The sequence below is a fragment of the Perna viridis genome, chromosome 7 (genome assembly GCF_037379345.1).
Source record: "Perna viridis isolate PV_CMFRI_1.1 ecotype Kerala chromosome 7, ASM3737934v1, whole genome shotgun sequence".
Lineage (NCBI taxonomy): Eukaryota > Metazoa > Mollusca > Bivalvia > Mytilida > Mytilidae > Perna > Perna viridis.
Window position 1 is genome coordinate 24,578,642 of NC_142451.1, and position 22,333 is coordinate 24,600,974.

At 31.6% G+C, this 22,333-nt stretch overlaps 1 protein-coding gene across 4 annotated transcripts in view; it reads right to left on the reverse strand.

The window, feature by feature from the left end:
- Positions 1-19,911, reverse strand: part of LOC148611937 (leukotriene A-4 hydrolase-like) — a 22,706-nt gene extending 2,795 nt beyond the window's left edge. Inside the window, exons 1-17 of one of the 4 annotated variants that reach the window (XM_088592953.1) lie at positions 19,803-19,911; positions 17,034-17,133; positions 13,861-14,029; positions 11,444-11,583; positions 10,664-10,775; positions 9,941-10,009; positions 9,130-9,287; positions 8,073-8,145; positions 7,609-7,749; positions 6,798-6,892; positions 5,369-5,483; positions 4,545-4,686; positions 3,729-3,832; positions 2,750-2,820; positions 1,914-2,067; positions 833-915; positions 418-522 (exon numbers count right to left, since the gene is read on the reverse strand). In XM_088592953.1, the coding sequence (XP_088449079.1) occupies positions 418-522; positions 833-915; positions 1,914-2,067; positions 2,750-2,820; positions 3,729-3,832; positions 4,545-4,686; positions 5,369-5,483; positions 6,798-6,892; positions 7,609-7,749; positions 8,073-8,145; positions 9,130-9,287; positions 9,941-10,009; positions 10,664-10,775; positions 11,444-11,583; positions 13,861-14,029; positions 17,034-17,110 (1,808 nt within the window). In that variant the 5' untranslated portion in view covers positions 17,111-17,133; positions 19,803-19,911. Of the gene's footprint in view, positions 1-417; positions 523-832; positions 916-1,913; positions 2,068-2,749; positions 2,821-3,728; positions 3,833-4,544; positions 4,687-5,368; positions 5,484-6,797; positions 6,893-7,608; positions 7,750-8,072; positions 8,146-9,129; positions 9,288-9,940; positions 10,010-10,663; positions 10,776-11,443; positions 11,584-13,860; positions 14,030-16,097; positions 16,251-17,033; positions 17,134-19,802 lie in introns of all 4 variants that reach the window. The other 3 variants (XM_088592955.1, XM_088592956.1, XM_088592954.1) reach the window with 3 other exon arrangements.
- Positions 19,912-22,333: the final 2,422 nt, after the last annotated feature.

Here is a 22,333-nt window from a genome sequence, read left to right on the forward strand (position 1 = left end):
GGATACTGACAGACAGACAGACACAAACCCATACTTAGTTCCTCTTACTTGTGCTAGTAGACCCCAAAAAAAATTCTAAATTAAAAATAGCCTAATATAGACATTCTGAATCAGTTTGTATAAAGGTTTGCAATCTATAGCATATCATTCTTAATTCTGAGGCTGAGTTATATTTATTGATTAATTAACTTGCTACCTGGTCTTTTAGACTTTGATATTGGTCAGGTTTCAACAACCATTCAGCTTACCAAGGATCAATAAACACATTTAGATTGATATAAACGGACCTTAAAATGTGTCTAGCTTAGACAGGTTTTCAGATAATTCAGGTTCTTACATATTCTTTATAAACCCTGTTCTCATAAATAACTTGTCTGAGATTGAGAGAGTTTCATTCAATTGAATATCAATAATCACCTATAAATAGGCCTGACAAATTTCATCCTGCCTTGTTCATTGATAAACTGTAATGCATATGGAATGGCATCCATCCATTCAACTTTTATACATAGCAAAAGCCATCTACAATAAAAAAAATAAATAATGTCGGAAATTTTAAAGATGAAATATGGCAAATCATCGGATATTTGACAAGACTTCACAGTTTTTTTTTAAATTCTTTTAGAAATGTCAATTGATAATACTAAAAACATCAATAAATCAAATTATTTTAACAATTTGAAATAATGTGTAAAGGTTTAAGCATGAAAGATCTTAAAAGATCTTCACAACCCTTTGGAAATTCTTTGTTATTTTTTAATTTATGTTTAACATCCTGAGTAATGGAATAACAAACATTTACCAAGATAAAAATCTTAATATTCATACTTACTTCAGTCTAATTTCTGAGTTTTTCATATTGTTCATTTGGTAAAGTTCTTCCATTTTCTGAACTTTTGTTAATGATAATGGTTTCTGAAATGTAAAATTGTTACATACAGCTTATTGAAATATATTCAAAAACAGAACAAGCTTTAAAAAATCTGATTAAAAATTATGGACTATTCATCAATTCAGAGATAAAACAATGATTAGAATGAAACAAACAACAGAAAATAGCAATTTAAAATATTATTGTACCATTCCATTTTAATTACAAAGTGGGCTAGTGGGGGTGTGCAGGGAGTTGGGGGCACCCCTCTATTTTATATTGACAAAAAATGGTAAATAATGTCCACATCCCCTCTTTTCTGAGGAACCCAGGCTGGCACCCCTCTTTTTCAGAGTGTCTAGACCCACCCCTGAAATCTAGGTAGACTTGTAGAGGGATCAAAATAGCACATTAAGTAACACTGTGCACCACATTATACCAATGTATTACTTCCTTACTACTTTGGACACATGTTTGATCTATTCACTTAAGCTTAATTTGAACAGCTGTCAATTTTGATGAGATTAACCGTCAAATTTTGTAAATCCATAAAAGTTTAAGAAAGCTAGCACTTTACAAGTAAATATGAAACTTTTCCTGATAGGTCAAATTTGTTTATTCAGCTTTGAAAAATGGATAGCAAAGCATTCAAAATGGAAAAGAAAAGAATGTTACGTAGTAATACATGTATAACATGTTGACCTTGTTGTTAAACATGATTTTACGAGGTCTATGAACAAAGCGGATGTTGGCAAAATCGGAAGTATATATATACGGTAAAAAAAGAATCGTAATGGTAAAATCCTGATTTGAAATAGCAGAATTCCACTAAAAAGCATGTCTGTGTTGTTCTTGGCCTTTTTTTTTTGTCCAGAGATTTATCCCATTTTCCCTTAACTTAAAGCCTGGCCAATGGGGGAACTAAGACAGGGGACTGTACATATCAAATACATGAATAAAATGTAAGTTAGTGGTACATTAAACCCTGGAACAAAAGAACAAAAAACAAAAACAAAAAACAAAAAAAAGAGAGAAATTATACCTCTAATGACAAGGCATCAGAAAGGAAAAATCTGATTTGAAGAGAGGATAAGTTCTTCAAATCTGTAGTACTGAACTCTGATAGCTCACTATCTGATGCAGCAGCCCATCTGTTACATAGCTCCCGAGATGGAACTCCTACACTTAAATCATATCTACAAATAAAGTTTAAAAGAGCTTTTACAGGAACTGAAAATAAAAATAGAACAAGGCTACAGATTTTGTCATACTTGGTTTTATAAACAATCATATAATTAGATGCTAATTATTACATTAATACTGCCTTGGTTGTCTTGTGGTAACAGGTTTGTTTTAGTGTAAGATGTACGTGATTTGATCCAAAGCCAAATCGTGTAAAAAAAAACTTTGAAACTGGATATCACTACATGAGGCATGTAGGAGATAAAAAAGACAACTGGTTGGTTTGGAGTTCAAATTATATGGCGAGATAGGACGGACATGCCAACTTAGTGGTTGTTAAAACTGTGAGCACAATAAAAATCCATTGTTACAAACTTATGCTAAGCACAGTCTGTTTTTATGATAAGACATTCTGACCCTGGAATGCATGACATATCTGCTATAGGATGTTAACGTACCATCAATTATCAGTATTGTTTTAATTTGTATGTGTTTATCATTCATATACATATGTATATAATTTTAATTGTGTGTTAAATTTTTTTAAACAAATAAATAAATGTAAATGCAAAAATATTTCAAAATAATGTATTAACCATACATGTACTGGTACAATTATTACCCAAAGAAAGTTGATACATGTATTTATTTGAAACAATATTAATCATTAAATGATTATAATGGAATACAGCTTACTCAGGTTTAACTGGAGGCATGCCAGCTGCAGAAAACCATTTGTCCCAGTCTACTTGGCTTAAAGCTTCTCCCTTTAATAAGATAAAAAAAATGGGTTAAACATGAATTTTCTGTTAGATAGCTATACGCTAATAGCAGGAGATTCCGAACTTTTAGGTCAGAAATTGAGTTTGGAGTATTTTTCCAACCTAAAAAAAATATTTTAGGCCCAAAATCAAGGGTTTGGACGAAAATTCTCAATAGAATTTGGAAAAATATTTTGAATTCTGCCGTCTATTTGGAAAAATAATTTGGAATTTCAAGTTTCTTTTTTAACGGAAATCCAAATAAGCTTGGAAAATTCAACTGGAAGAGTCCAAATACTCTGAACTAGCTAGGAATTATCATTCAGAAAGTCCAAATACTCCGAAGGAAGCTCGGAATATTGTATGGAATTCCGAATGAAGTTCGAAAAATCAATTTCGAACAGTCAGAACACTCCGAACTTGCTAGGAATTATTGTTCGGGGAAGTCCAAATATTCCGAAGGATGCCGGAAAATTGTATAGAATTCCAAATGAGGTTCGGAAGTACAAATGAATTCGGAAAAATGAACATGGAAAAGAATTCCGAATGATTTTGAATCAAAATGATATTGGAAAAGTTTTCCAAATAAATGAATACTTGGAAAAATTGAGTAAAATGTTCGAATTACAGTGAAAGATTCCATTTTTAAAACTACATGTATTATAAGTTTAGTGTTTTGATATTTTCATTTTATGTAAAGTTTTATGACAAGATTTGTGTCATTTGACAAATCCTAAGTCACCCATTTATACTTACATTTGCTACCTTTGTTTCTAGCTTCCAATTTCATTCTTTTGTGCAGACAAAAACATTCCCAGCATGAAGATTAAATGGAAAAAAATCACAAAATTCCATTCACAATAAGTCTATTTATACTGTATATTGGATAATTAAATAACATCATGACAACAAACCTTAGATGAGAAAAATGAGAGAAGGAATTCCTTCCACTGTGAACTGTTGATAGACTGGTACTTAAATTTGTCAGCATAGGCTTTTAAAAAAGGTTCAAACTCAGCTGGAAGAAATTAATCATAATAAATAAACAGGCTATATTTTCAGAAAAGACTTAGTCACTTAAAAAAAATCTTAACTCTAATATGGCATGCTTCAAGGCTCTTTAGACCACAACCATAGAAAAAAGTGATAAACACATGACCAACATTTTGTGTAACACATTGATGCATCTATTAAAAATATGAAGACAACTAATCCTATTGGAATCGAAATAAATCATTGCCATAAAATGCCAGCCAAGGTAAAACAATGATAAAATGGAGTTTTCATGATTTATTTCTTAAATATATTTTAGAACAGGCTTAGTCTTTAAATTACATGTAAGCATTTCCTCAAATTCTTTCTTAATTAAAAGTTTAACCATTCAGACCCCTTGCCATGGAAGATTAGAGGTAAAAATCACCAAGCCCCTCCCCCATCACTTCCATATTTTTTGTGTACTGATCTAGTATATGGGAAATAACATTTTTTCCTTGTACATATATGAAATAAAATATTGATAAATATCATGTATTGCAGTATTTTTACATGAAAAATTCACATCTTTAACAACTAATCATTGCAGAACATAAGACATTTCCTAATACCCTGATGTCTTAAATCTGAACTCTTCTTAAACTGAAAGATTGAAGTCATCATGTAAAAATTACATTGTTTCTCAAACTAACAAAGCTCTCTGAGGTAATTTGGAAGGTCATAGACCTACAACATACCTGGTCCACCAACTAAAGTTTCCAGGTAATACAACAGAGTAAATCCTTTCTCATAAGGTACAACAGAGAATGCATCATCAGGATCAACTCCCTGTAAATCTGGTATTAGTTTGGTATATGGGCCATTCTTCTGTCTTTCTATCTGTAAAATCATTCAGATTATTTATAATGAAATTAAAAAAAAAGCAAAGCATGTCATCCACTCACTTGGCGACCTTGATTTTTTACTATGACCATCAAAAATCTGATAACTGAAGCATATTTGGTCAAATTCAATTCAAAATGGAACATAAGGTTATTAGCACTGCAGAGTGGCAACTTGAACTTTGTTAGCAAGAGACCAAAAGGTGTATGCTGAGGCCAAAAAAAAAATAATATGTATGTTTCCTGCTACCCTAGCTACATAAGATTTTCGTGCCTACCATAAATATTTTATGGCAATTTTGGCTCAAGTACTGTAAAAGACAAGATTGTTTCTCCACTAACTCAATGTAAAATGTTTTTGAAAAAAAAAAAAATTTCCTAACCTACCTACCCTATTTTTTCACTGGCAGGAGGAAACAAGACAATTATTTTGGCCTAATAAAAAAAAAAGTTTTGTACATAGGAAAAAGTATAGTCATTTTTTCAAGGGCAAATTAGAAAAAAAATGTTGCATGCATATATCACCAAGCACCACTTACAATTACAAGTAACAAATTTACTATACTATACATGTACCTGTAAATCTATAGCTTCAATGTGATTTTACTATCATGACATAATAAGGTCAAACATAGTCTTGATTTTTTACCAATACAGTTTGTATAAGAAAAAGAACTTACAATATCTTTCTCCAGGTCATTATAACCTTCTGATGCAAACATCTGTCTATACTGCTCACCAGACATCCTTCCTTTTATCTTCCTCTCAACAAATACTGTATGACCTTCATTCAACCTTAAATTTTACAAAAGAAATAGTCCAATTACTCAGTACTTAATAGAAGAAGCATAAAATGTACTGCTATTATAGGAAGTAGAGACCATGGATCCGGAAACGGTAAAAAATGCCAGTTATTGACGGACAAATTTTACAAATGACCGATAAGTTTTCCAATGTCGGACATAAAACAAATTGTGAACCCTCATAAATTACAGTCTGCGTGGTTTTATTAGTGTATAAACATCCTGTCTACCAGTCTCCTAATTGTTTATTGGAAATTAATTGACAGTTGTGTGTCAATTGTAGCCCATGTGCAGCCACCTGTGACTGTGATTTACCTGTAACTGATTAGCTGATTGCATAATTGAATTAACGGTACACATGCAGCCCCACTGCATATACAAATTAATTGAAGTAACTCGGAGAATCTTCATACATTTTATTAATTAAGAAAAAAGATTGACAAGTCCACCATTTTCCTGCCGATTTTTTTAGAGGTAATAACGAAAGCACATGGAACTGAAACTACGAATCAGTCATACATGTAGTTTGTAATTATTAATTCGTCAATTGAATCGTTTTACCACAGAAGTCAACAGACCATTTAAATCAATATACAAAATGTGTCAATAATCAAAAATAATCAACATTTTTTTCATCACTCAGAAGTTTTCGGCTGTTTGCCTATGTGATGAAAAATTCCGAGAGATACAATGTTTTGTTTACATTTTAGAACGTTCACGTGTGGTCAAAACTGAACTCTTTCACTCGCTCTGATATTTTGTAAAAGACAGAGTATGTGATGAAATAACACATTTTCCAATATTTATCTTAAAATAACTACATAAAAATGCTTTTTAAGTTTATTTTCCATCTGATCATGTAAAAGACTGACAAAAACGTCAGCTGAAGTTTGATAAAATGTCCGGCATGGGCTGTCAAAATTTCCAAACCCTTGGTAGAGACTCAAATTAAAATATCAATTTTCAAACTTGAAATGATATTGGGAATTCAGCAAAAGCTTCACTATGATTTTTAACAGACATTTTGTTAAGATAAAAGCAATCATACTTTTTATGATTAAAAATGTCTATTTAGAAATAGTGAATTCTTTATATTGTGATTTTGAATCAACAGGAAATTAGTCCAGGTATACATGCATTTTTTGAGATAATAATTGCAATCAAATAATTCATCAATATACTGCCAGTAAAAAATATATCTTGATTAGAACTCGTTAATTCATACAAAGAATTAACAGCTGTTTTTCCTTGGCACTTCAGCTAAATATTTCTGAAACTCATGGTAAGAATCAGTGAATTTTCTTACCAGAAGTGTTCAGGGTTTACATTTGTAACCAGATTTCCTGTCCAACTGTGGGCTATCTCATGGGCAACAACATCAGCTAATGACCTGTCACCAGCCTAACAAACAACAGAATTGACTACATTCTTATAGGTGTGAAGGAATTCCAACCAATAAATAAATATTGGTCAACAGACAGGAGAGAATACAAAAAATTTAGTCAGATATGGTGTAGAGTTCAATAATTTAACAAATGTGCATGCATAAAGTAATTCATTATAGAGATAAAAGATTCATTTTTTTCAAATACTATAAAATTTATCACATTCTGAGAAAAAAGCATATCACATATCATTGTATAGCAATATAATTTCCCCCAAAGAAAGCAATGCAACATCAGCATTCAATAAATTTCCTTATTGCACTAGTGCAAATATTGTTAAAATTTGTGACGTTTTCCGTAACAAAATTTCATTTTAAACAAGACTAAATTATATTGCCATAAAATAAAAGGGTTATTGCATTAACACAGGGGAATATTATCCCTTATAGAATGTATATTGCACTTGTAAAATGATGTAATACGAGTGCAATATACGTTCTATGAGGGATACTATTGCACAGTATTTATGCAATAACTCTTTATCATAATCAACTAAAAAATTACATATCATATGATAATAAAATATAATAATTTAATATAATTTTTAAAAAAATTTGATATATATATATATATATATATATATGTACTAAAATATAATATAAATGTACATGATTTATAACATTGTGGAATATAATAAAGTATAATTTGCATAAAATAGAAAATGGTAATTACCAATAAAGTTGGTGTAACAAATGTAAGGCATGGATTCTCCATTCCTCCGTATGGAAATGATGGTGGGAGAACCAAGAGATCATAACGTCCCCAAACATATGGTCCACATAGATCCTCAGCTGTCTTCAACATCTGCTCAGTCTACAATCAGAAAAATTATTACTTACATGTACAATGACTTAACTACAGGAATTATGATTTATATATGAAATACAGAGGTCGTGAATCATTGCAATAATTTTCTGGTCACCAATCTTATAATTCAGTTGAAATTCATAAAAGCGATGCACTAACTGATGACCACTTGACCGTTGATCATTTGAGCAAATTTGATTAATGATATTTGAGGATATCAGCGTCACACTTCATACAAGCATACCAGTCCAGTGTTTATTACAAACCATTGACTTACAACAAACTATAATGATGTTTAGTAGTCACACAAATTTTCTGATTAAACTTACCTCAGCAAACTCATAAGCAGCAGCATCTACAAACTCTTTCTCGGACCAAACTTTTGATCTAGGTCCAATATCTCTGAAACAATAATCAATTTATTATGTTTTGATAGGAAAAAAAAAATTCTAAAAATATTTCAAAAAACTCATTTTAACCTTGTTGCCAAATTAAGATTGTTATAGTTGTTCAGTTATAGTCACAACAGGATTAACAGAAAAAGGACTCTCTGTTTCATACTTTATAATGTACTTGCTCTTGACTATAAGACAAAGATAGACACTGTCTATTACATAGCTTACCTTCATCAACTATACCTACCAGAAATCACAGAATAGTTGCTTTCTGTTCCATATTTAACCATCTCTCCAAATTTATATCCACTATGGATATAAGGCATCAAAGAATAGATTCTTTTTTTATTCTCTTTGGGTTTCCACCTATTATGGCTATAAGACATCATACATGTATGATAGATTCTTTCTATTTTGTACTTTACCGGCTCTCCAAGTCTGCACCTACTATGGCTTTAAGACATCATAGAATAGATATTTTCCATTCCACAACTTATCTGCCCACAATGGCTATAAGGCATCATAGGATAGATTTTTTTTCTACTTTATAGTTTATCAGCTTTTTTAGTCTTTGACTACCATGGCTTTTAGGTATGATGATTGAAAAGATTCTTACTATTTCATAGTTTACCTACTTTCTATGTCTCTGCCTACTATTGCTATAAAGTATGATGGAATAGATTCTTACTATTTCATAGTTTACCTGCTTTCTACATCTCCACCCACTATTGCTATTAGGTATGATGGGATAGATTCTTACTACTTCATAGTCTACCTGCTCTCTATGTCTCCACCCACTATTGCTACAAGGTATGATGGGATGAATTCTTACTATTTCATAGTTTACCTGCTTTCTATGTCTCCACCCACTATTGCTATAAGGTATGATGGGATAGATTCTTACTACTTCATAGTATACCTGCTTTCTATGTCTCCACCTACTATGGCTATAAGGTATGATGGGATAGATTCTTACTATTTCATAGTTTACCTGCTCTCTATGTCTCCACCCACTATTGCTATAAGGTATGATGGGATAGGTACTTTCTGTTCAAATGTGTAGAAGGTTTTACTGCTATCACTGCTGTCTGGTGAAGATCCTGATCCTATGGCACTCATCAAAATTGTTATTTCTTTTGGAGCTCTTACCTTCAAATTGAATAAGATATATAAGATTATTAAATTTAGAAATAATTCATGGAGACTCCATTTTATCATAACGAAGGGATGGCAACTGACAATGACTTGATTATTTTATCCCAAAAGACAGTGCTGGATTAAAGTAATGAACAGTCTGTGGTGAAACAACACAGCCCTTGTGTTGCATGCAATGATGACCATTGGGGAGCAAAATTCTACTGTGACATCAGTAAAATTGGGTAAAATATTATCAATGATGTTATATATGTATCACCACATCATGGCTGTGGTCAAAAGACCTAGGAAGCAGGTGATATACGAATATTGTTTCTGTTGGTATCTAGTAATTTTACAATATAATAAAGATGTTTTCAAGCAATACCGTAATGTTAAAATGTGCAATACAAAAAATAAATAACCTGCTAGTCCTTCTCTGTGTGATGAAAGAGTAATCTAGTACCAACTTAGATCACTAAGCATAGCATTAGCTTGAAAAATTATATAATTTCTTTTAAGTTCTTCAAGCTTGTTCAATTATCAATTACACACTGGAACTTGTACTTTATTTACCACATCTGACCAAATCCCTAAACATCAGACTTATGGTTCAGATCAGTCATCTAATGCTTAGTCTTGTATACTTTACAATAAGGCTATCCTACCTTAGCAGTGTATGGAAATTTGACAGACGGGGTATCTTGACAAGGGATAAAACTCCTGCAGTGGATAGCCTGAAATTAAATATAACTATTTACAAGCAACTAATCAAGCATGCAAGACAAAGGACAAAATTTGTCAAAAGGATTGTCTGAAATTAAACAATTTTCAAGAAATATGTCTGAAATCAAATATGAAAACACACATCATTTCAATTAATCATATTTATAATTCTCTTTACATATATACATCTGACAGCATTTCTGTTATGCTTAAAAACCAACATCTCCAAAATAACAATATTAGTGTCACTTCATGCAATAAACAATATGCACATGGAAAATTTATGTTATTTTTCAACAGACAAAATTTTTATCATAGCCAATTCTTAAATACTGTTTTATTTTCTCATGTGTTCTAGTTCTGATATGAAATTAGATGGGCACGGAAGGAGGACTTTTTAGTGCGTAATGTGATAAATTGTACCACAGACCCTTAATTGTTTAAATACATTAAGTACATATGGAACTTAAAGGAATAAAGAAGTTATCTGAAATGTTTATTTCATATGGAAGTGATTTTGTTCTAAAAAGGGGACAGAGGGGCACTCATAGGGGGTGGAAGGGCATGGGTCTATGAAAGTTTGGTGTGTTACACCCCATCCCCCCCACACCATTTCTACACAGCAAAAGCTTACTATGTTTTTCTACCTAAGTTTTCTATAGTACCTGACATTGACTAAATAAATATGGCTGCCTCTTTCCTGCTGTCTGCTCTGCACGTAACCATTGGAAGGCTGAGGCCGAGGGTGATGTCTCATATTCTATTGATATTACTGCCCTAAAAACAGATTTATAATAAGTTGACAAAAACAATTAGTTAGTGATTCCTCAAAATTAATAATGAGGAGAAATAGTATACAAATCAGTTCCACATTAGGTCTGAAAATGTGTTTAAATTTAAACAAAAGGTTGAGGTTCATATATGGGTGAAACTGGCCTATTATTTTCCAGAAAAATGATGTTTAAGTCACAGAAAACTTTTACTTGCAGTAGAAATGTAGTAACTATAGTGTAACTGTCTATATTTTTAACTTATCTGTACTGCACATTTACAATGTAAGTCATAATCTTTTGGTCAAAATGGCTGCTTATCCTAAATTTGACAAAACTAGGAAGACAGTTGCCAATTCCACATGAAATACAAAAGTCTGTGCCAATGTAAACACATGAAGTAGCTTTTTTGTCTACTTTAATAGTTCTGATATTTTTAGGATTCTTACATCTTATATTTTCTACAAATATGTAATATATGACAGTGGAAAACTTAATAAGAAAAAAAATTATAAAAAAACAGCACATCTTCATGTAAGGTACCTAGTATTTTGTGAGTTTGCAGGAACAGTCTCAGTGACCCAAACTCCCTGACCCCTGAATTTGAAAAAAAATTAATAAAGAGATTATTTTTGCATTATTGCATTCAAGTTTAATTTTTCTACAATAACATACTTTTTTCCTAAATCCAGTGGTAATTTTATTTCCAGCTGACTACCAAACACGTCATGTGGAGTACCGAGATTATATTCCAACTGTTTCCCAGTCGACTGGTCTGTTATGTTCTTGATAGTTAATCCTTTGGCATCTAAGATCTAGGTAGAAATCATGTGATAATTTTAAACTTAACATCTAAGTACTTTGTACCAACATTAGATCGCTTAGAAATAATTCCTGGATACCTGGCTGAATGCTTAATTCAACATGGAAAGTCATTGTATTTGTCATTGCTTGGTGAAAAAATCTTGACGAATATAGAGTCGATCAATGCTAAAATAAGCATAAAGTAAAACATCCAGGAATTTTATCCTTTCTTACATAGCAAACAAGTCAATTGTATCAGCGACACACTTCTTAGGAAGTGCAATATTTGGCTCTTCCAATTACCCCTAAAAATTAGTTGTAAAATTATTTTAAACTTTCTTTTTTAAATAAAAAAATGCTCAAATCGGATCTCTGCTGACATCTAGGATATAAATGCACACGTCTTACAATCTGGCAAATTCGACTTTACTGTTTTGTTTTCTTTGATTTTGGTCAAAATTAGGCAATAGGACTTAAACACAGCATCCACTTAAAATATGGTAAATAACTTTATAGTTTAAATCCTGGCTATTCACAATTATAAATAATGAAAAATAATGAATATTCATTATTTGTATTTACATTTTATTAAGGCTACTTAACAACATATATATAATTTTTATTCACAATTAAAGCAATCTTCTACGGTGGTGCCCTTTGTGAAGCCATGAGTAATTGTTTACTTTTGTAGGGGACACATTTTACATCTGGCTTTACGTGGGAGTGTCAATAGAACAGCTTGACAAAATGTTCCATTTCTAAGTGTTTATATGTTGTACACTAAAACTGTAATAAAATAGAGTTGATTTTTAAGAAGTTTTTTGGAGTTTGTCGTTTTCATACTTAGTGAAAAATTACAAATGATAGACACAATGAAAAGTGACCCATTCATTTAGTAGCACTCCAGCTAAGAATCATGCAAAATGTGACACATGGTTGGAAAGCCTACATATTTTAATTTTTGATATCCTGTTTAAAATGCTTTAGTAAACAGAAATTAACATTTGGTTTTTCATATAACCCATGCTCATAGGAGATAATAATTGTATAGAATGCACTGTAGAAGTCAAAAGTAAGGGAGATAACTCTGTAAATGACACTCAAATACAATAGAATCTATTGGATTTTCAATGTTGATTATCTCCTAAGAACAGGCAGATTTGAATGAATAATTACACATTTCATAATATGGACCCATAAAACAACTTAATTACAAAAATAAAAATATGTAGCCTTTTTTGGGGTGTATCAGATTTTCCAGATTTTGCATGATTCTTACAAAGACAGCTACTTTAAATGATTGTGCAAGTGTGAGCAGGGTATTGCGTTATACAGAGACCTTCTTTGCTTACAAAATAAATGGGTCACGCCATGTTAGAATGAATATTATGAATATCGCTTACTATATTTAATTTTCATCTTCAACCACAAAAATTAAAATGCCTGCCAAATTATTAGTTTAAGAAATATGCTCTATTACTCTACTGTTTTAATGTATTAATTTTCGTGGTCAAGCTGATTTTCATGGATTCTGTTAAGTGAACATATTCATGGGTATCAACTTTTGCATTTAAAAAATATGACTAGTATTATGTAGTGTTAAAAATCAATTTTGTAGGTACTATTGTATTTTTCACCATTTTATGTCCACCACAAAAATTACAAAAATTAGCACACCCTAAAATTTATACTTTAAAATATAATAAGTGAAACTTTGAGACCAAACATACAATTGTTCTTATTTTCTCTAGATTAAATTAAAAAAGACAAAATAACTCAAACATATGGTTTTTCAATGAATACATCTTTGGCATTATTACCTATATGATGAACTGATTGCAGGGGTGGATCAAAGAAGTTTTAAAAAGGGAGAGGGGTTCCAATCAAGAAATTTTAAAAAAAGAGGGGAGCTTCCAAAATATCATTCTATCACTTGCTCAGTTAAGTCCAAAACTACCAAAATTTTTCTTAAAAAGTGGGTTTCATACTACAGAATCATCCCCATGGATACAGGTTTAGTGCCAGATCTTTTGCAATAATTAAATTCAATTTCATGCAGGGGTCCTTGGCAAACATGACTGTGAAACTTCAAAAATGTCATAGAAAACTAATAAAAAACAATATCACAACTTGCATTAGTAGAATCACTACACTACACTTTTCATTAAATAACTACTAAACTGAATTAACCCCCTAAAAGCTCATATGTATTCACCATACAATGTAGTTCGGAATATTTATTAACAATATTTCATTTGTGAGATGTCTAATTAATAAATTCAACATACAACAGTATCAATTCCATCTTTTTGTCTTTCTACTGTCCAGTGGGCAAACCCAGACACAATCTGCTTATTAAAGTCTACATCAACATTAAGGTCAAGGTGTGTCAGTTTACAGTCCTCTGGTCTAGAGTATGATGACGGGTCTGTTGGGCTTAATCCTTTCTTACTCATTCTAAAAAAAGAAATTTGAAACATGATGATGAAAGGAGAATGTTAAAGATGTGTCACAGTACAGCTAGTACTTCCTTGGACTCTGTTAAATTCTAAACTCCCTTCCATCATAAATGTATGAAAAGAATAAATAACAGCCAAATAAAAAGTTTTGTTGAGTGCAACATGATAAAACTGCAGCCAGTTGAACTCTGTTCACTTAGGGCAAGTGTGAAAACAATGTTACATGTAGTTTTTGACATACTTAAACATAAGGACATACAGCTCATTATGGACCACACAACAGACTTGGATACAAACTGTACAATATTTTGAAATTTGATTATGTAAAAAGTTCTGATTTCACAGATCTTTCATGGGTCACTTTGTACCCCATTATCTCAAAAACAGTTAGTGACAGAGAAAATTTCCTGGCATACTTTTTTTAAATAAGTTTTTGGCCCCTCTGAACCCATCTTACCCCAAAACAGTGAGTAATATTCCAATACTGATTGAAAAATGCAGGTTTGAAATTCCAATGAATCCAATGAAAACAAAATTCAAAATAGGACCAGATATCTAAAAGTCTATTTTTAGGGTGTGGCCCCAGTATGCCCAACAGACATAAAATTTTATTTAAATTGCTTTGCTGGTTAATTTGGATTTATCTCTCTTTCGAGTCCTCTGACATTAATTATATCTACATAAAAAGGCCAACTTTGCTATCAAATTTAAAAAGTCTCTTGCATGGTTTAGGAGATGTAGACAGAAAAAGAAACAGACAGAGAGACAGAGAGACAGACAGACAGGCAAACAGGGAAAATATATTTACAATCAGCCTAAAAACTTGAAAATTCAAGTGTGCTATACATTTGCTAAGAATATGGGAAATGCTTTAATAATGAAAACTCTCAAGACATCCAAAAATCTGAATTAATGAAACCAACTCCTTTTGTCTACTAGTTTTTCCACAGTTAAACCAAAACATACAATGTACCTCAGATAAATGCGAGTCAAGTCGCCCCCAAGACAAGTCGCCCACATAATTAAGACAAGTCGCCCACTTCATAAAGACAAGTCGCCCAATCAAAATATAAATGCATTTTATGTTACAATAAGTAATTTAAACTTATTATTTTCACATGATTTGGATAAAATGAATTATTGTGTCCTTATTTTCCAAATGTTTCCTTGTATTGGAACGTTGATAAATAGTTAATTTTTTTGTTTATATATATCTATACGTTGATTAATAGTTAAATTGTTTGACAAAAATTGTAAATTCTGACAGACTTTTTCACTTGACTTGAACATACCAAGCCTGTTTGGCACTTTCGATTTTGCACTTTTGATAGTTACCGCTAATTAATTAATTAATCGAATTTAATAAATAAATTAAACCCACTATGTTAATGAGGTAATTAAGCTTGATTTACAGGTATTGGCTTGGCAAACATGTCATTTTTTAATTAGCTTGGATAATTTAAAATGATTAAGAAGGATACAAGGTGAGTTTTGTTCGGTAGATCAGCTTTGGATATTCACTGGAACAGTGTCACAGCCCAAAGTTTGCATAAATACTCAAGATTTGTCATTTTTGATCATTCAACCAACAATGGCTGAACTTACTCCTTGCTTAGTCTGCGACGAAGACCTTCGACCACGTCAAGAAGTACTAACATGTATTACTTGTAGAAGAAAGCAGCACAGAACTTGTGGCACAGGTAGTCACAACTTGCCAGTGACAGATTTTTTTCATCAACAAATAAAAGCAATTTATATTACACTGTCTTCTCCTAATACTTTTTACAATAGCCTAGATTGATATTTACTCACAGACATTCCTGCAAAGTTAATATTTCTAAAGTACTGAATGAACACAAAGTCTATATTTCTATTTACTTAAAGAATTTCATAGCATCTAGCCCATATATGTGCTGATCGGGGGTAAAACATAATCAATCAATCAAAGTTAAATTTATAAATGTTCTGGAAGTATTTGAGTTGTATCATTTTTACGGAAATATATCTAAGTGTATTTATAGTATTACCCTGAAAGTATTATTAATTAATTTAATTTATGTTATTACAGGAATTTCCAGAAAGGAGTACCACCTGATGCTGACTACACATTTCCTTCCAGACTCCCGCCTTCAGATGATGTTGATGCAACGATTCTACAGCACAGAATCTTTACCTTGTGGGACCAATACCGTGACAACCAGATCAGCCCCAACCAGCTCCTGAAGAAGTGTGGAAAGATCTATAGCGGCCAGTGAAGATTTAGACTTTAATTGTTTATGTATGTTTTGTATGTCTTTGTTATTGTAAAGTATTTGTTAATTTTTTGCCATTAAATAATATATCTCCTGAATAAAATGTATTTAAACATGAATACAAATTTCTCTTCATTATCACGAACAGATCGGCACAAACAAAATTGCCGTCAACCACTGTAGATAAGAATTGCAATGAAGCATATGAACATGATTACACATGACATTATAACACGATACAATCTAGGACAATTTCATAAAATAACCACAACATGATGTGAAAAATTAGAGTCTATAGATTTGAAATTATGTTTTCAGAAGCGTAAATATTCCTTCATTTTATATTTTGAGTAAACTTTTTAAACCAACAAGATAACGTAACTTGAAGTTAGATAGTGGGCGAGTTGTCTTGAGAGTGGGCGACTTGTCTTGAGAGTGGGCAAGTTGTCTTGAGAGTGGGCGACTTGTCTTGTGGGAGTGTGCAAATTGTCTTGGGGGCGACTTGACTTGTTACCCCTCAGATCACCAATAACTAAAATGCCAAAAGCATCAACATACATGTATTATCACTATATAATTCATGCAAGTCTGTATAGTACATGAAAACACATGTGTCTACATATACTTAATCCAAAGTTGGACCACACAAATGTCAAGCTGAGGACAATATTCCATGCTGTTGCTCAAATTGTTTTTAGACTTAACTATACTAAGCATGCATAAGAAAAGTAAGAGTTGGGAATTAATTACCCTTTCCACACATGATATAAACCAATACTAGAAATAGCTACAGCAATGGTAGTCTTCAAAATCAATGGAGCTAACATCGTGTTACATGTACATCAGTAATCTATTAAAACAATAGAAAACAGAGGAAAGAATCATTGGTGTGGATTAAGACTTAAATGTTAGGGATGTGTTAGTTTTTGGCATTATTACAAAGTTACATATACATGTATGTCACAGATACAAGTTAACATTGGAAGGTCAAGGTATCAAGAAAGCATGAAAAGTAGATAAAACTACCTGTTGTGTTTTGGACTAGCATTAAAATGATCAATAACTACATTTTGAATGCATCAATGATGTATGTGTAGTTCTACAGTTACAGAGACATCAAGTAAAGTATTTGTAATTTAGTGTAAGTAATAAAAAATTCAACATGCAGAAAATTATTCAAATTCTAACTAATGTACATCATACAGCAGCTACATGTAGTTATCAGAAAGAAGAATTCAAACAAAAAACAAAGAAACAATGAAAATTACATACATAGGAAATGAAACAAACAACTTGACATGGTAAACATGCGAACCAAAAATAAAGTGCCCTTTTCCGACTTCAAAGGTGCCCCTCTGCTCAACAGCACCCTGCCCCTTTCAATTTCTAGCTGGAGCACTGACATGTATGTGTGTACATGCATCTGAATTTGAATCATCATTGTGTCTTTATATATAGTTTAACAAGCCTTATACATGTACTTTTTTAATCCTATATTATGTCTGAAGCTGATGTTTCTACCTGAGGTTTACCACAGATGATATACATGCAAATGCATATATACATGTAGATTGTATAATTTAAGGAGGTAGACCTAGGGTAAGGTACATAACTCATGAAATCAGTGATATGTTTGTAACACATTCAATTTCACTAAAGTCTTTCAAGCTTTCATTTGAAACAGAATGAAATCAGAATGAAATGTGATGCTTACATGAGATTGCTGTAAAACGGTGAAGACAAACGTTCCAATGATTTTAAGAGTTGTGTCCCTTACCCCAGGTCTACCTCCTTAAAGCAGTCTTCAAAATCAGGTTATCTAGACCCACTCTCATTTAATTTTGAAGAAGCATTGATGTACTGTTATAAACGATTATTGAAAAGTTGGAGTTCCTGAAAATTTACATCTTCTAACTTCAGTGATTTTTGTGCATGTATCTTTAAAATTTAAATACATGTATGTCAATAAAATCCATGCTGAATGAGTTTGAATTTAAAATGTAAAAACTTAAAATAGCAAGTTTTTAAACATGCTTTTCACCTCTTGAATGCATTTAAGCATTCTACAAAATATCAAATTTGTAACAAGTGGTTGTTAATGTATAATAGAATATTTCCACAAATTTTTCAGTATGATACATGTATAATGTACATGAAATACACATTAAAATTTAAGTGGCTTTATAAAAATGTAAATAACATCATTAAATAACATTAAAAAATGAAAAACTGATATGAGTGATAGGTCATTTATGAAAATATTTAAGCTTGAAAATCCTATCCTAGCCTATCCAGTATCCTTTATAAAAATGGCTTACATTATGGTAAGTACTATTTCTTAATGGAAATGGATGGAATTCAATTCTTCCATTATCCAACCTGTTATTTCTGAGGGACATCATAAAAAACACATGATCCACCAAACTTGGAAGAAACATGAATGATGCTCAATAATTTACATTTCACAGATCATCATACAGTTTCTTCACCCTTAAGTCCACAAGAAGGTAACCAAAGAAAATGTACTGTCTACATCATCATGAGGAAATCCAGTTTTTCTGATAGTCACTAGCAAAGTAATTTGAATAAACTTGCACCTGAGTTACCCATTTACAATTTGAACATTGAGTTAAATTCATTGCATATTTTAATACATGTAGATATGAACCCGGACTGTTTTTTTATTCAACAATTCATTCATGACTTTCATCAATATCATATGACAGGTGCACACATTCCTAAAGTGCTCCTCAAGAACCATGAGTCAATACCCCACAGTAGCCTTTCAGCTATTGGTACAATCTATTCTTAGTCAAATATTTCAAATGTTTAGTTGTGATGTCATGAAAACACAGGAATTGAAGTAACTTCATGTACAGAATAGAAAAGAATTTTCTTTTTGGCCAACTTGCAGAATTCAAATTTTAAGTACATCATATCCGTAATTTCTATCATACCTTATTTTTTACTTTTCTTTCATTTAGCTCCCTTGGGGACAGTATAAAATTTGGTTTCTCCTATTGATGCTAAATAACCTGATTAATTTATCCCCAATTATACATTGTGAATAAATAAAAAATGTTTTCAGTCAGTAAAGAAGGTACATGTATAACTAGCTACTTGTATGTTTTAAATGTTAGATCGCAAAATAAAAAAAATCAAGAGCTACGCTCTCGCAGCTAATGTACAACAAATAAAACTGACATATAGTATATACAATCCCATTAGAGCTATATGTTGCCAACTCATGTGTTTACATGCTGTACATTTCTGCTGTAGTAGGTAAAGAATTTAATCACTGGTTATAAGTTAATGTCAACCATATCAGATGCTAGAGGGTAGTATTTCAGAAAATAAATTGACAGCAAATCTCAGTCTAGCATAGCACCGGTGCATGTATACTTGCATTTAACCATAGTTTTGGTTCTGTAATTTAAGACGCATGATTTTTTCTTAACAAACTTTGTTTTCGTTTTTTTTTTTTTAAACAAAACCTTTAATTTCAATACACTGACATACCTCGTAGAATCAGCTAAGTCGTCAATCTGGTTACTTTCGTTTTCCACTCGGTTCACCGGCTAAATTACTTCCCTTTTTAGATATGTATAAAACACAGACCTGTATTATCGGATTCGAGAGCGTCCCTTTCAAGCTAGCTTTAACTTTTAAAAAAATCAAATATTTAAACACCTTTCAAACGACAAAGCAGCAGCAGCAGTAGTAGTAGTAGTAGTAATAATAATAATAATAATAATAATAATAATAACAACAACAACAACATAATAATTACATTCCTATTTAAAATAAAAAAAAATAAATAAACAGTAACGTTAACGCACGTCAGGGACTTCATACAATGTATTATGTATATATATATAACAGTGACTTTATAATCTATGACACGTCGTATTTATATTTATATCAAGATATATGAAGATATCTTATAAAATTTATGTGATATCTTCTAATTTTGATGAGATATCTTATAAATTTCATAAGATATATCAAGATATCTTATAAAGTCATCAGATATCTTATATCAAAAACATTAATAAGACATCTTGTAAAATTTAAAGAATTTTTTTTTTCGTCACCAGCCGATTTTTTTTCTTCAAATAAACAGTTTAAGCAAGTAAACGCTTGGAATCAAACAAACAATTCTACATTTTCATTGCTGGGAGTAATTTTTTTTTTCAAAATAAAATCCGAAACCGCCACAAAAAAAATGAAATGATTGCTGAAAGTTACAGGATTTAACATGCATTGGGAGTAAATATAGCATATATAAAAATAAAAAGTGCCCACGGAAGACATGCATTTTGACAGTTGACGACCCCGAAATAATAATTTATTTAAAGCCTACTCTGCAAGTTCCGTGAATTAGATGAGGAGACTAAAATATATCAAGTCAAGTCCTGTTTTGGAGTTTATTACTGCTGCTACCATTACCGATTAATGTAAAAAAAAATACCCAACAACTTACAAATGTTATTCCGTTTTTTTTAATTACGCGTGTACTTAGATCACACACCCAACGACATTTCAAGCTTCCATTATTTTTGCGTGATATTATGCACCAATGTTTATGTATATATATACGTCTCAGAATGTGACGACTCTATTCGCTACACTGCTCCATCGGATCAAATTGATACAGGGAAGATATGTAAACGTATAGAAAGGTCTGAAAAATTCCCAACGATGTTAGAACTGTCAAATTTGCGATGCAAATATTTGGTTGTTCCCTCCGCGGGACTCGAACTCGTACCGCTGTGACATCTATGGCAACACATTTCATAGCACAAATTTATAGTTTTGTAATGTAGTTAGGTTGTTGAACTCTTTGATTATATTTCTGCCACATATACATGTACCATTAAGTACATGTATGTTGTACACAAATAACATTATGCTGATGGCAAATGTATTGTCAAAGATTGTCAATAGTTTCTGTCAAGTCTAAACAACATTGTACAGTTTCAGTAATTAAATTTAATGATTAAACTGTGAAATTCTATATGTCAATTGGAAGTTTGCTTGTTGTCAATTTGGTACCTCTTATTCTAGTTTATATAAGTAAAGTAAAAGTAAGAACATTTTCAAACAGAACAGAACATAATTAAGGTAGGTAAACTGATATGTTAAAGTTACATTTGATATGATGTATTTACTAAAGTGAGGAAGACCTGTCCTGTTTGTCAGAAAAAAAGTTTTTTGGTTCTTACAATGAAGTAAAATTAAAGGCAAACTTTGCACTTAAAGGAGAATATGATGTGCCAAGTTTAATTTGTCTGAGAACTGAATTCTCTATATCTGTACACATTGGGTACATAACCAGCAGAAAGACAACAAACTCACAACAATAAAGAGCTAGACAACGAACACACAGAAAAGCAAGCATGTACTATTCGAATACATAGTATGATTTAGTCAACTACATATTATTATGTAACGTAATTTGGCTATTAAATTTATTGGAGATTAGTATGAATCTGCTGGTAAATTTTTAATTTTATTTATAGGAAGCCAGAAGCAAAGATATATAGAATAAAATACACATTCAGGCTCCGACCTACATGTATAAAACTTGCTATGTTTGAAACACGTCTGCAGCTTACCCAAGTTTGCAATATCATTATGAGTGGTTTTTAGTATTAGGCAACCACGTCACTTGGTCGATGCCACTACTTTAGATGGTTCCCTTGATTGTGAGGTACGATGTCAGATGTCACGTCTGCGCAGCTTACTTTACACATCAGCGCGACGGTCACACATTATTTTTACAGGTTGTATAGTAGACTAATAAACTAATGTAAATGACACTACAGAATGAAAATTATCTAATGAATATCAGTCTCTTGCTTATTTTCATGAAATGTTCTCTTGTTCTTTGGAAACGGCTAACAACAATATGTCTAAATGATATCTTCATAATACCTCGCAGCACTCTATTTTTAAAAGGAAATCCGATGAGGATATAATCATCTTATTTGAAGACAAAATATTAAGTCAGACCTTACGGTATCTAATTACAGCATAAATTGCTCATG